General features: G+C 39.8%; 1 protein-coding gene across 1 annotated transcript in view; it reads right to left on the bottom strand.

Annotated features, from left to right (window-relative positions):
- The window catches only part of APP (amyloid beta (A4) precursor protein), a gene marked incomplete at its 5' end in the record, with an annotated part of 112,571 nt that overhangs the window by 36,767 nt on the left and 59,439 nt on the right, over nucleotides 1-16,365 (bottom strand). The window contains 2 exons of the mRNA XM_010014159.1: nucleotides 10,426-10,525; nucleotides 12,558-12,686. Coding sequence (XP_010012461.1) covers nucleotides 10,426-10,525; nucleotides 12,558-12,686 — 229 coding nt within the window. The remainder of the gene's footprint in view (nucleotides 1-10,425; nucleotides 10,526-12,557; nucleotides 12,687-16,365) is intronic.

Raw genomic sequence — 16,365 nt, 5'->3', positions numbered from 1 at the left:
CTTTTTATCTAAATAGTAAGAGCTTGCCCAGCAAGACTATGTCAGATACTCTTGGCCATAATAAGCACCTGTGAATTTTCACTCTGCTCTTCTGAAGAGAAAGTTATGCTTGAGTAAAACAAAACTTAGTACATCATTGGCATATTTAGTGCTCCCCCTCAGGATACTTGCCCATAGTGATGCATTTCAGACTTCTGTGTTTGAATTCCTTGGAATAACAATTCCAGAAACTGCTGTGGGAATGATGACTGACACATGAGCTCTGTAATATATAATATATAAAGCTATAATATACAGCTTGTGCAGACAGTCTAACTGGTTCTCACTGGACACTTACAATTTGCTGGCATGTAAGAATTAGGTTGATTACTTTGATTCTTTCACAATCTAACACTCCCTATTAGAAATATGATCTCTGAGTGACTCACACAGAATGAGACAACTGCGTTTCCAAACCAAGTAATTGGGAAAGGAAAATCCATCATTCAACTGTAACTGGAAGCTACTGTAGGAGAGTCTGTGTTCCCATGATTTTGGGCTGCTTCAGTACTAGTGGCCACTGACATCATTAACTTGATTTAAGACGACAGGAAGATGACATATTTATGAATTATGTTACACATACATTCAGCGCACCAAGAAAATTTTCAATAGCTAAGTGTAATGACATTTATGTAAGTGGGCAATGTTTCACCGAGCCAGTGCCTCCCCATCTGAATGGAAGCTATGCATTCAGAAAGCCGAGCTCATCTGAGCTAACCTGCTCTCAGATGATATATGCAAGCTGGACAACTGCAAGATGTTTTCAGACTTTTGTTATCCATCCAATAAAGGGACATCTCAAATTTGGCACATGATGAACTAATTTATCAGTTTCTTAAAATATAATGGTAGAAGCAATTATCAGGAAATACAAATGAGAAGGGCTGAAAGAAGCCTTCCCCCTTCATAAAACAGTAAAATCAGACTTTATGAGTGCTCCAGCTTTTCTTTACACTTACACTGAAGACACAATAGAGCAGGAAACCAGGTCAAATAATGTTTATGAACTAATCTAACTATGAGGTAATCCTGATGTACGACGCTTTTAAAAAATGAAAGGTATCCAGTATACCGATTTAAAATAATACACACACTCCTATATATTCAAGTTTTTCATACAACTGTAGCTCCTCTAGCAGTGGAAATAATACTCTTCAACCTGCTGCCACTGTGAGCTCAGAGTAGTCTTTTGGTCGTAAATTTCCTCTGGGACCTTAAATAGCAAGATAACTTGCTATAGAACTAAAGAAATAGCAAGATAACTTGCTATTTAAAGAGAAGTGTCTAGGAAAAGGTCCTTCAGGCTAGAGTAATGGAAAGGATATAGAATAGACTTCAAGAAGGATCTACCAATGCAGGACAGAGTGTTCTAGCTATCAGCTCCTGAAGAAAATCACGGCAACACTTTTAAACCTCTCCTGCTAAAGGATGGATTATTTAGAATGAAAGGTTTAAATAGCCATTGAAATAGCAGATGTCCAGAAATTACAAATAAAACAACTTTGTTTATAATCTATGAGTCCATAATTATTATCAGAAGTTCCTGGGTTTTGTCTAACACTTGGATCATGAGATTTTCTTACAGGTGCAATTGAAACAGAACAGTGTTTTTCAAACCAGAGGAAAAAGTAATAAACTTCGTAAGACCTTTTTATTCTGATAACATTTCTGAAAAGTGGATGGAGAACAAGATGTCCCATATCTTTCCCTGATGAAAAGCCACCCCAATCCAAACTCATGTGAAGCCACTTATCCTTTTCAACTGTCTGTAAGATTGGAGGAAGCTCTCTTTTACTGACTGAAGTCATGTTCACAATATTTATGAGATTAAAAGAGGGCTTGTGCATGCAAAACTCGGGATTCGTATCTTTTCTGAAGAACATTAGTGCCCATGACAAGACACAATAGACCATTTAGCTACAAAAGATGGGGAGGATATAGAATGCTTATAATGAAAGCATTTGAGAACATCAACGTCAATGAAGTACATTTATATCTATTTTAATCATGTACTATTTTCTGCCTATTTTTCTATGACAGTTAAATAATCTGGACAGAAAATAAGAGATGCTTAGAAGAGGAAAATGTTGTAACTATTTCTAGGGTTTTTTTTTTTCCTTCTCCCCTAAGCTGCAGTGAAGGATGTATTTATTTATTCAATCTTCCAAGATCCCGAATGCTGTGCAGAATTTACAAAGCAACATGGAACTGTCATTCCAGCTGGCAACTACCTTTGCCTATTAAAATATAGCACACTAAGGGAGGACAGTCAGTTCAACAAGAAGTGCTAAGTCCTGTTCCTGCACCTGGAGGACAACCACCCCATGCACCAATATATGTTGGGGGCTGACCAGCTGGAAAGAAGCACTACAGAAAAGAACCTGGGGGTCCTGGTGGACACCAAGTTGAACACAACCCATTAACGTACCCCTGCTGCAAAGAAGGCTAATGGTATCCGAAGCCCTGCCAGCGGGTGGAGGGAGGGGATTCTTCCCCCTCTGCTCAGTGCTGGTGAGGCCGTACCTGGAGTGCTCTGTCCAGTTCAGGGTTTCCCAGTACAAGAGAGCTATGGACATGCTGGAGAGAGTCCACAGAGGGACTGGATCATCTCTCCTAAGAGGAAAGGCTGGGAGAACTGGGACTGCTCCACTGGCAGAAGAGAAGGCTCGGGGATCTTATCAACGTGTATAAACACCTGAAGCAAAGATGCAAAGAGGACACAGCCAGACTCTATTCAGTGGTGCCCAGTGGCAAGACCAAAGGCAATGGGCAGGAACTGAAACACAGGAGGTTCCCTCTGAACATCAAGAAACACTCTTTTACTGTGAGGGTGACTGAACACTGGCAACTGGCTCTGGGTGGCCCTGCTTGAGCAGGGGGCTTGCACCAGATGACTTCCAGAAGTCACAGAATCATAGAATAGTTTGGGTTGGAAGGGCTCTTCAAAGCACATTTAGTCCAACCCGCCTGCAATGAGCAGTGACATTTTGAACTAGATCAGGTTGCTCAGAGCCACATAAAACCTGGCCTTGAATACCTTCGGGGATGGTGCATCCACCACCTCTCTGGGCAACTCGTGCCAGTCTAAGAGGAAAGGCTGGGAGAACTGGGACTGCTCCACTGGCAGAAGAGAAGGCTCGGGGATCTTATCAACGTGTATAAACACCTGAAGCAAAGATGCAAAGAGGACACAGCCAGACTCTATTCAGTGGTGCCCAGTGGCAAGACCAAAGGCAATGGGCAGGAACTGAAACACAGGAGGTTCCCTCTGAACATCAAGAAACACTCTTTTACTGTGAGGGTGACTGAACACTGGCAACTGGCTCTGGGTGGCCCTGCTTGAGCAGGGGGCTTGCACCAGATGACTTCCAGAAGTCACAGAATCATAGAATAGTTTGGGTTGGAAGGGCTCTTCAAAGCACATTTAGTCCAACCCGCCTGCAATGAGCAGTGACATTTTGAACTAGATCAGGTTGCTCAGAGCCACATAAAACCTGGCCTTGAATACCTTCGGGGATGGTGCATCCACCACCTCTCTGGGCAACTCGTGCCAGTATTTCACCACCCTCAAGTCCCTTCCAACCTCAGTTATTCTCTGATTCTGTGACATCAGCTGGTTCCCCATGTGAACAGAATACATCACCTTGCTCCAATGAACAGCTCAATGGTATCTTATTATTTATGGCATTTAAATCATCATAAAAGTATTTTATATCTCAAACAAAATGGTTAAACTGGTGGCTTAGTAAAGACCATAAGCTTGTGATGATTGAAAAAAAAAAAACCAACTGAAAAAAAGGCCGAAGTGTGTGCATATATATATATATTAACAAGACAAATACTTTTAAAAAAATGTCCTTGGTGGAGGAGGTCTTAATTGCTTATCAGGTAGTCCACCTGGCCCACTCATGTCAGTATTTAAGCGTACAAAATCCATCTATTTAAATGCTGCTGTGTGAAGCTTAACACAGAATTCATTTGCTTTTGTGGGAGAACCCCCTGCTATTTTTAACCACTGACCCTGTAATATATTTTTCAGTAGAGTTCTAACAAATCACCTGTTTAACGGTGGGGAGAAAGAACAGGCATAGTTAGTGCTGGAAGTCACTCCACGGTACCTGTGCAAATACACTGTCTCTGAAGGCTGTTTTTGACTGCTTGTTCCAGTTGCATTGTTGTCCTTATGGGCAAAAAGGGCAAAGAGGAATGGGAGGGATGGGAAGCCTGTATGATACAACACAGACACACCAAAAAGTCTCTTGAAAACAAGAATGTAGGTTTTACAGTACCTTAGGGTAAGACCTGCAAATAATTGTGCTACTTCCAGAAAATCTGTTCAAAGTTTACTGTGGTGTTTTCTGTATGGTATAGGTATACCCATCAAATCTGAATGGAAGAATTTCTGCCACAGAAAAATGTGCTGGTTTTAAGGAAACAAAGGTGGAAATTCAACACTTATGGTTTGGCAAAGATGACATCCCCTTGTGTCCAAAATTGAAGATGCTCCCTCTCAAGTACTAGCCTAGTGCCTGGGGCAATTTAGAAACAATTCTACTGACCTCCAGAAAACTTAATAGGAATTGTCCAAACTTTCTCTGGTAGAGATTTTTACAACTACTGCACACTAGAATTGTGGCTGTTTATCTTACCCTGGGCGAAAAGTTCAACTCCATTTGACCCCTTTATAAAAGGAAATACTAACTGGAAAGTATGGATAATGAAAACCAGAGAGGAACTGCTTTTCTTCAGAGAGAAAAGTATCTAGTTTTCCAGTCCTCAGTGTGCTCCTCTGCACCTCCATCTATTGCTAAGAAGTGCCTTTATTTAGCAATCAAGTGGACCTCCCCAGTGCCTGTTCTCAAGAACAGTCAGAGCCTATGCTTATACTAGCAAGCTGTGAAGTGGAACACAGTAAATAGGGACAACAGAGACATCTGTTACCAAACTGTACTCCCATGTGAGCCAAAATGCTACTGGAGACAAACCCAGGAGGATTTACATTGACTAGATAAAGCAGGTTTGTCAACTGACGCAAAACCCAATTGTCCTGAGGATGAGCACCACTGATGACAATTCCTCATCTTTATGCCAGTTCACTGAACTTGTTCTCTCCCACTACAGATAGATCCTAAAGTCTTTATTCATTTACCCATGCTTCAACATCTCTGTTTTCCTTCACCAGGAAAAAAAAAATTAAAAAAAATTAAGGCATTATAACCACTCTGATACATGACATTAATTGCATTAAACAACTGCTACCAGTACTTTCACCTCTAGCCTAAGAGAAAGACTAGAACTGCTTCCCATGAAGCAGACTAGAACTGCCACATCCATGACCAACAAGCGATTTCAAGAATTTTATAGTATAATGTACTCAAATTGAGTCATAATTACTGTTCTTACTTGATATGAACTATACCGTTCTGTTGATGCCATTCCAATACCCTTGGTAACCTTACAACAGCCTTGTAACAAGTTACTGACATCTTTAATGTATCTCAACACATGTATGTATTATTCTGACACCTCAATAAGGTAACCCAACTTCAAATAAAGGTGCAGAAATCCTAAGCATCACTTCATGATTGTAAATATTTTTTGAAGGTAGATCTCTTCCCTTCTGCTTAATCTGAAGACAAAAAGTACACGGAAGAGTTGGAGAAAAACGAGACACTGAGAAGTCCCATTACAGTCTGAAAGACATTACTAATTACATACTCAAAAAATAACATTTCAAGGGAGAGGATGAAGAAAACAGTCACAAAAGAAATGGCACCAAACAGGACAGAGAATTTGTTTTTGCAAAGCCCCCAAGGGTGTATTTTGGTTTTGGAACATAAATCCTCATACCACAATGGTTGTCGCTTTGGACTGTCAGCCTGTGGCAAGCAGCTAATACCCTCAAAACTTCTTAAAAAGGATATTACTGAATGAATGAAGAACAGCATCCTAATTCAACTCATGGCAACAAATGCAGCAAGGCTGTGGATTGACTACAGGTCAAAATTAGCAGCTAGAAACAAGAAATCAACAATTACTCTTATAAATGTTGAAGGGCCAGAACCAGCTAAGCTAGTGCTAACTTTGCCCTCCACAGATGTGAACTGGCAGGTATAGGGACCTAATGGTTCAAAAGAAAAGGTTAAAAGAAAGCAAGTCTTTGGACATCTTGGGCCTGCAGCTTACCCTGTATTTACAGTTTTTTCCAAATACTTAAAAAAAACCCTTTGCAGTAAGTTATGAGCCAGATGTCAAGAGGCAAATCTCTCTTGCTCAAACTTCGTCATGCTAAGCTGGAGCACACAAATACTTGAAATAGCACATGACTCACAGCACACTGTATGCATTTGAATGCAAGTAGTGATCTGGGGTCTGCTTGTGTTTGGCCTTTCTCCCAGCTATATAATGTGAGCGTGGCATGCAGACCATGCTGCCGAAGAATGGGACAGGCACAGTGGAACAGAGTAGTAAAATAACAACAGCTTCATTTTATTTGTCAAGGCAAGGATGAAATCATACTCTTCTACTTATTGCTCACCACTGAATGTTTTAGAGCTTAGGTAGGAAACTGTTGCAGTAGGCAGTGCTGAATATTTCATTGGTGGGCTAGAAAACATGGAGCTGGGGACTTCAATTTGGAAACAGAGCAGCAGACAGAATTAAAAATTCAGCTCACTGCCTGCCCATGTGACTGATGCACAAAGCTCTGACGTTGCTTGTGATTCAGAAGCTGTGCCACTCCCAACAGTAAATTGTCTTTTACATACATGGATAAGCAGTCTAATCAAATAAGGATTTAAAGCAGGATGTGCTCAAAGGAACTTATTTCTCTTAAAGCCTGCATTGCTCTCTCTGAGCTACCTTACGTATTAAATAGTATATGAGAATTATCAGAGAGAAAAGGTGAGTACAAGTACCTAAGAAATCAAATTTTTATTTTTTTGCAGTGTGCAAAAAAATCTCTCTTCTCAGATTTTTTGTGCCATTCTCTTATTTATGGGACATACTCCTGCCCATGAGAAACACCACTTTAAACCAAGAACTACATCAGTTGATGAAGAGTGACTTGGTCTGTAGCACATTTGCACCACTGCCCCTCGAAAAAACATCTGGAGCCAGAATGGCAAATGATCTCCTACACAAATGACTTGCTTATGCCTTCCAAGGCTTGTCATAACAGTCATAGTCAGAAAGATCTCTTTCTGTGACTCAATACACTGATCCTTCTTCCTCTGTCCTAACATGAACAATAGACAGCCAGCAGTCCTCTTCCTTACACATTTGGAATTTGCTGCTGCAATACGTGCCTGTTACCCTAATGGGTACATCACACATCCATCAAATGCTTTGCAAAAAATCCTCTCTTCATGCAAGTCCTGCTTTCTACCCTTAGGAGTGCTGTGGGTCTTCCTCTGTATCTATAAACTAAAGCAAAGACATCTTCTGTTTAAGCAAATGGACATCAGCAGTGATAAGGACTACAGATGAGCTGTAAATGAGGACTACAACTCTTTAAAATTCTACCCTAACTTCCTGCCATCTCTATGGGAGTTCTGAAAATAGCCAGTCTTCAAAAATAGCAGACAGAAATTACAAGCGTGCATCTTCTCTTCAGGCACATGTATCTTCCAATGACAAAACACCACCTATTTCTCACACATGAACCTTTGGAAGGGGACTGTCAGGAAGACACAAGGGAAATGTATTTCTTGTTTAGTTTCTAAAAAAATAACTAAATCCCAAGACCTGAGACTGAAAATTTTCAACAGCTAATAATGGAGAAACTGTGCAAAATAGGGCATAGTATTTCTAGCAGTAAGAAAATCTAGTAAAACTCCAGCATCTTATTAGATATAAGAGGATTAAACGCACAGTACAAATTCACAGGAAACTAGTTGTCATTTATTTTGCTGTTCACAGAACTACTTGTTCAATTAAGGGAAAAATTATGTCAGAGCTGTGTCTTCTAAACCAAAGATTATTAATTTGTCAAGGTGAAAACTGTTCCTGAAGAACTCTGCAGTAAAGCATGGAACTAGAAACCAAAAGTATAATGAACAAAAAACCTGAACTAAACCATTAGCCATCTAACTTGCATCCCAGCCTAAGTGATACTTCCTTATATATGATTTATAATTCAGACACTGTGTGTGTGAGATGTTCCTACCTAGGTAATTTTTCAGCTTCTCCACTTACTCAGACTTTCTAAGTCAATGGTTCTGACAAAAGGGGTTTTAATGAAAGTTATAGCATTTCTTGGGAATGTTACAAAGTACAATTTTAATAGCATTTTACTTCTGCACAGATTCTGCAGCTGTAAGAGATTTGTTTTTCCATGGGTTTAGGAAGAGTACAGAAGCTTAAATTCAATAATTTCAGAACAGAATTTGAAACGGACTGATCAGTGCTCTGAGAAAGATACTGTCTCCTTTAACATATGGGAACGGCTGCAACAAACTTTCATTAAAACCAGTGTGTAAACCCAAGTATACAGCCAATGTTACCATCAAGAATGTTGATACTGAAAGAAAACAGGCTTTCCTCTCATTACTGAAAACTATTTTACCTAGTAGAGCCCAAATCTGATAGTGCTTTCTTTAATTTTTGCTGCTCCCAGTATGAGAACTTACTTTTCATTGCTTCAAACCCTGCGATGCTTTGAAGAATTCTAATACACAAAAAAACATAAAAACCCCTCCATAAATAAACAACCTTAAAGTAGACAAAAAGTACTCAAGAGACTGTGATATAATTTTTCTTTGAGATATCTTACTTTCTGTCATCCTATTAGGAAATAATATCCCACTAGTCTTAGGCTCCTTTTCCCCCTAAAAATTAGTATTACATTTGAGATTTGGAGTCAGATTTTTCTAAACTGCTTAGCAGGTAGTAGACTTTTCCTTCCATGTCATTTCAAAGCCTCCGAAACTCCCATTCCATTTCAGTATTTAGGAGGGAGAAGAAAATTTAGAAGAACTTCCTCACCAACAAACATTAACATTACTAAGAGCAGATGAAATTCAAAGTTCAAACAAAAACCCAAGGGAATGATAGCAAAGTGACATCTCCAAGACCTTACAGTATCAGCATCTCCTTCACTACAGAAATTGTATGTTTTCAAATGATCAATAAGGTTGTTTTCTGTACAACTACAGACTGTTGATTGTACCTTTTAATTGTGGAGCATAGATACATATCAAGATTAATTACTAATTCAGCTTTTTGTTTCCTCCAAACTCCTTCTCTGACTTCCTGATCTCATCCTCAGCCCTCTCAAGTAGAGGCCCATCTCCTTCCTAACCTTTGTTTTGTGCAAATGAATCCACCACTACTCCCTTTCCATCCCCTCCCTGCATCTTCAATGCATCCTAATCCTTACTGCAACAGCACGCCTGCCTCCTTCCCTTGTGTTTTAAAGAAATCAATAATTTATTTAGTCAGCCGAACCTGGTTATATGTGAAACTAATCCATTAACTGCCATTTGGCAGAGTATTACATCTTGTAAAAAAACCCTGTTTCAAAGACAATGACCATCCCATTTCCGGCCTTTGTATTCAGTCATGTATTAGTTTTTGCAGAAGCACATTAGCAACATGATGTCCAGAGCTATGGCTATATCTGAAATTAATACAGGCTAAGTGAGGTTGCCTTGCTGCAACAGTAGCACGCAGCAAAGTCTGAGTGCTGTGACAAAGGTACTGCTGTTGCAGCAATGTCACAGCCAGGAGCTGTGAGTGGTAGGAAAGACCATTCTCTTGCACAGTTAATCTGCTGTGACAGCACTCAAGGAAGATACAACCATGGGACTGTTGCTACCTGACTAGTCCACAGCCTAGCCTGTGTGCTGCTAAAAATGGGAGGCGAGGAGATAACCATTTGATCAACAACTAAATGGTCGACCAGTAAGATATTGCCAATTTGCACTTAGCAATTTCCAGTTGATACCTACACTTTTCTCAGATGCTCGGGTCTGCAACTGATTTTTTTTGTTGAGAGATTTCCATAATGTCTACATCAGATAATGTAAATACTTGCCATGTAAATTAAATATCCAAACCCAAGATTTGTTAAATCCCACTGTCAAAAGCTGTGTCCCTTTAGCATAGAGGCTCCAAATATATATTAACATATTTCAGGGAAGACATTTACAACAATATTATGTGACTGCATGAGTTATACAGGGTATGTCTTCCAAGTATTCATTATGATTTACTTTATAATTTAAGAACATTGCCAAGTTTATCATCCTATTTTTTAGCTGGGACAATGTATTAATATGAGAAGTAAGAAGTATTCTATGATTTTATGCTGTATTGTAGCTTTTGGTGGTTATTTCTCATCACAGAAATGTTTTCCTTTTTCTGTATTAATAGTTTGCATACCGACTTCATCCTGGATCTCCTCTGCCACAGCAGGCACATTGTAGAGGAAGGAGAGAGACTGGTTCATGCGTTCATATATCACACGTAGATGTGTCATGACCTATGGAAATAAAAGTATTTTAAGCAGGGGAATACTACTGTTAATTTGACATTATTACTAATTATATGGGTTACAGAGAACAAGACAGTTTTCACTTGTGTAAGGTATAAGATTTCAGTATGTTCTAAGTATTGAAACTGTCAAATCCATTGCAAAATTCACCTCTCTCCTGCAGCTGCTACAAAAATAGTGCTCTAGATGCTCTTCCATAGCAACTATCTGAAATCCCATGGGAATGCAGTTATTTAAACTAGGGGTCTACAGTTGCTGTGAGGCAGAGCATGTACACAAGCAGCTATAGTGGCAGAAATCCACAGCCCCATTTACCTTTCAACAACATTTACATATGCCCATACCTGTAAGTTTTCACACAACATGCAAACCAAGTGAGGTGCAACGATTGCTGCATCAAAATGTTTCAGCTGTTTGGGTTTTTTCTCCCTTTATCCTAATACTGCAGAAAGAAATGGCTCTCAAAAACCCTTCAATTTTCTTGGTAAAAAACATTTGCAAGCTTTTTCAGCTCAAAACAAAAATATTTCCACTCAGCATTACTGCACTGTCTCGTGATTACAACTCTATTGCCTCAGGTTCCCGCACACTGCTATGGGTTGAGTCATAACATCCCATGATATATGCTCCCCCAGGGTACTCTCCACAAGTATCACCTCTCTTCAGTAGAAAGGGAAATTGAGGTGCATCTTAGAAGACTGATAAGGCAATTAGGCCTAAAAAGGAAAATGGGTTGCAGACAGCAATTTTAATGAAATGCTGGTATGATTTCTTCAAATCCAAATACAGTATCTATGCTTTCGAACAAAACATTTTGTTTTCCATTTTCCACCGACAACAATTTTCGCAAAGAGATCCTTCAGTCTAAATTTCCCCAACCTTCTGAACAATTCAGGAAGCAAAGACACTATACTCATTCCTATGACAACATACTAAGCAATGCACTGCATTTCTTGTATTTAAGTATCAGTTTCTAGTCTTCACCTGTGCTGCCACACAATCTAGTCTGTGTTATGAAGTAGTCTAGAGCTACAGAAACTAAAAAGTCATGTTAGATGCAAAAGGACACGCTTTAACATTTAAGACAAGGGAAAGACAACCATCACTACAGAAGAATGTTAGAAGAGTGCAAGAAGAAATTTCAAGACAGCATGATCTCAATGTACAGGTCTGGCTGGAATAGATGTTTGAGAAGTCTAACATGCAAATTGCGCCATTCAGGAAGGCATATGGTTTACATTTGGCTTTTGGCGATGCCAGTCAGCGCAAGAACTGTGGCTAGATCAGCGCTTCCCACTGCATCCTGCAGAGGGAAGAGCAGCAGATTCAGCAGATTGCACTTTTTTCAGATTATCCATTGTGCCTACAATTTTAATTGCTGTTTTGAAATCCACCTACATCAATCTTTTTTAATTCTACTTTCTCATCCTCCATGATTTATGAATGCAACATAAAAGCTATGCCAAAACATACACATTGAGGACAGCAGTAACATTCAGCAGTTAAAGTGCCATGAACTAGAGTGTCTGTTTTAAAAGAACACATTAAACTCCAGTGTGCTGTAGTAATCACATTTATAGACGCTACAAGTACCTCTGTGATGACTACAGAAAGGTTGGTTGCAGCCAGATGGCTACACCACTTCTCGTTCTGCCACTTCAGCTGAGGGAAGCATAACCATGTGTGGTCACTAAATCTATTACTGACATTTCTCAGAGCACTAATAAAGGCTCTGGGCATTAATGCTCTGGAGGGCTCCTCAGGAAATGCTCACAACTGACTCACTGTCTGGATAGACAGAAAAGCTGTTTTTCAGTTCTTCTCAGAAGACAAATTATACCCACCCTACTCCTACATCACTTTGCCCTAATCTTCTGTCAGAAAGCAGATTATTACTGCATGTAAAGCTGTCCACAGAACGGACTCAGGTTTGTTTGTTTTGTTTTTGTTAAACAGGTTGACAGAAACTTCACAATGGTTATGAAGAAATACAACCCCATTAACCCTCACTGAGGATTACCTGAGATCTGATTTGGGCAGCTTTCTTTGGGTCTACCATGCGGACGTGCTCGAAGTGTTTCAGAGTATGCTGTCTGTCCTTCTGCTCAGCACGCACATACTTCTTCAGCATATTGAATACATGACGAGGCTATAGGGAAAAAATAAGAGGAAAAAATTCAGTTTAAGCAACACAGTTTAGTTCCTTGCATTAGAGATGTATCCCAAACCAAAACCACTTGGCCAGTGGTGCCTGCAGTTACCTTCTGAATGCAGGTCTGACTACCATAAGGAACATTCACTCAACCCATTCAGCAGAATGCACCATTAAATAGTAGTTGTAGGTAAGTAGATAAGGTCCCTGGGGAGAGCGTTCAGATTTCCTCCCCAACCATAAGGAGAAGTATGACTGTTGCATCTTCTTGTGTGACTGCTACATTATTGGCCCAACAAGACAGCAAGTGCCATCTTAGCATGGTAGTTAATAGACACCCAAGTTCAATTTCTTTTGGGCTTTGCTTCTGTTCTCTCCATCAGACGTTATTTCTCCTCTACCACAACCCTGGAAGCCCCCAAAATTCAAGCTCCCAGTTTCGCAACCTTCACCACCACCAGGCAAATCCCTCTCAGAAGATACCCCAAAATCTGGACACTCCAATGGAAGCATTTCGAAGGTTCACCACATATGCTCTACTATGCTGAATACTCAACCAGTATCAATATCTATCAACTACAGTTAAACTTTGGCAACAAAAAAAGATCACAACTGGTAAATTTTATCAACAGTAAACTAAATGCACCCATAGAGATTCAAGTACAGAAAGTAACCTGCCCACAGCTGCACAGAAGACCATGTGAAAAGCACTACTCTATCTAAGCCAAGGGATAATCATCAGACTTGACTGCAAAACTTAAAAATAAACCATAAACCCAACCAAACAAAACCAAAACCCAACCCCCCGCAAAACAAATTGAAGACACTCCTGTCCTGTCACTGTTGCTATGACACCAGAGAGAAAAAGAAAGAGGAAAGGAACCATTGAGCTGAGGTACAAAATACACAACTGACTGAAAAGCCGCAAGAAAAAAGAAGCACCTACTGATTCTTCTGAATGTACTCAGGTTGTGTGCCAGATTTTGTAAAAATCTTAGTATGTATTGCAGGTGATTTTTCTAGTAAAACCTATTAGAAATATGCCTTAAGTCATACAATTGAACACAAACACAGGAAAGGTCTGCAGCTGAAGGGAACTTGAAAACATACATGGAAAGGTAACAGAGCAGTGAAGACTAAGAAACACACATTTCTCCTTACTTTCCTACTCTGTACAATAATACAGTGCCAAAACAGGGAAGTGTTCTCTACCATTCAGCTAAGACATTTATTTTTAACTCAGTGTTTATAATGAATTCAGGACATTCTTCCCCCATGGCTTGTGCTGTTGTCTTTGCGCATCCTACCTGGAGCAGTGAAAAGCATGAAGCTGAGGCAGGTGAGAAGAAAGGGAAAGGTGACCTGACTGTGCAGCAGATTCAAGAATGAGCAGTAGTGGTGAACAGCTGGTCTGGGCACTGGCAGGGATACAGGGAAGAGGGGGTGGGGAAGTGAGAAGCATCAGAGGCTCTGTGCACAGCTTTCTGAAGCAGGAAGAACCGTGGGCGAAGTTGAAGTTTTAAGAAAACTTACGGACAAATATAGAGCCTAAACTAATACATCTACACAAGAGGTGAATACTAAACTACGGAGCCCAAAGATTTAACAATCACTTCAGCTAAGAGAAGCAAGAGATTTCAAATTGTAAAAAGAAAAAAAAAAAAAAAAAGGCAAACCAGAGGTTATTTGAAGAAGATTTGTCAGACAGAAATAGAAAGATGTGAAGCTATTCCCTACCAGAGGATTAAACTTAGTGGCTCTATGACTGAAAACTCATTCACAAGGAACATAATAACCCCAAGCCCTCAAAGACAAGCATCCTGGGATGAAGTTGCAAGAAACTGTGGACAAAAGTTGGAAGGTAAGTAATCCTCACAACACTGGGCAATGGCCAAACAAACTGAAATGCCAGCCACAAATCTTTACAGGAACAAAGGCTAGAACACCAGGAAGTTTTAACAACAATGATAAAATTTAAGACAGCAAATGTTGTTCCCTTTCCTGACAATTCAGCTTTCCTTGCCCCAAAACACATCAAGATAGCAGGTTAGGACTGACTAGAGAGAAACAGATTAATTTCTATTTCTTCATGAGATATTTCAAGTGTAATGTCTAACACCAGAAGGGCACAGTTTTTGTTTTGCTTTAGTGTGTTTGTATTCACTTCAATATGTCAATGAAACTTTTACATTAAGAGTCACAAGTAGACATGTTAATAGGATAATAATCTTGAAAATACCTGTCAAATACCACTAAAAGTAGTAGTCACTTGGACAAATTTGCAACCTACCTTCAGTGCCTTTTCTAACATTGAGACATGTCCCAGACTTACTGCTATAAAGAAATGTATGTGCATGCCTCTAGTATGCCTGCCCAAAAGATCTCCCTGTGATGGCAGCAGAAAACTGTAATTCAAATTTAGAACAATGCAGAAAGAATATTAAATGCAAGATGGTTCCTTACAGGGATAGAGACTTTGGTTTTTCTCAAGCAAAAAACCCCTCAAATCAAACACTAGAAACTCCCTATATGTAGGTATACAAGCCTAGAGAGTTTCAGTGTTCTGGTTTTAAAACTAGCCATATGCATGTTTTAACCCTGATGGTAACTAGTGGTCTAGCAGTCTCACATTGCCTAAAAGCTTGCGACATTAACAAGTGATTCAAAGCTCAGAAGTCCTTGTGAAGCATTCAGTCACCTTGCACAGATGCACAAGGCTTTCCCGATCAGCAAGGCACTGCACTACATGCCAAGTTCCTAGGGTGGATGCAGGCATCTATGGAAACAACAGCATTCCATGAATGTAACATCGAGACCTAAGATACAGATGTAATCAGATTCCCCTGAAGCAGAAGCTAAAATGGATTATAAGTCTTAGCATATAGACTTGTTATCGCCAAAAATTTCTTTATTGTGACCTTTAGGAAACATGCCCTGCCTCCACCATTAAGGTAATACTATTATACTTTATATATAGTATATTATATACTATATTATACTACGTAGTATAATCCTTATTATATTATAAGGTAATTTCTACATTGATCAAAAAAACTCAAAAAGGTGGTGGTAACCCCTGAACACTTGACATACATGAAACCAGCTCTCCTTCCTTGCTGGAAGTCCTGCTCACACTGGATCAGGTCATACCTCCAACCTTACCAACCACTTTGCAATGCTACTGCCACGTGGCTTCAGGGCTGTGGTTGAAGGTAAAACTGCCAGAACTGGTGATGGCCAGCAAGAGCTCTACACTGGGCTTTGCACAACTGAGTGCAGTGGACCAAACAAGCACCAAGGTCTACACTGAATGCAACTTTTAAGTAGTAAAGAAAGTAAATCAATTGATCCTTTACTCTTCAATTCCTTGAACTGCAGAGCTACTACTTGCAGAGTTTTAACAGATTTCTGCATCAACAGAAGTACCCCAAGTCCCACCTCTGTATTTTATTTCATACACATTTTCTTTTAAATGTCATTACTGAATGAACTGGTTCTGCTCAAAAATGCCATCCACGCAGGCAGTTTTTGCAGAGATACTTTTAAGTAGGATTCACCCCTAAAATCCAGTACACTGAGCAGTGATACAAACTTTTGTGATGGTAGAGCAGAGAGGCCACAGTGAACGGTCAGGCACAAAGGTGAGGAAAGGCTCCACAGGCTGAGACGCAATCAG

Source organism: Nestor notabilis, unplaced genomic scaffold (assembly GCF_000696875.1).
Source record: "Nestor notabilis isolate BGI_N333 unplaced genomic scaffold, ASM69687v1 scaffold3905, whole genome shotgun sequence".
Taxonomy (NCBI): domain Eukaryota; kingdom Metazoa; phylum Chordata; class Aves; order Psittaciformes; family Psittacidae; genus Nestor; species Nestor notabilis.
The sequence above is the reverse complement of the archived record's forward strand: the minus strand, read 5'-3'. Positions and strand labels throughout refer to the sequence as shown.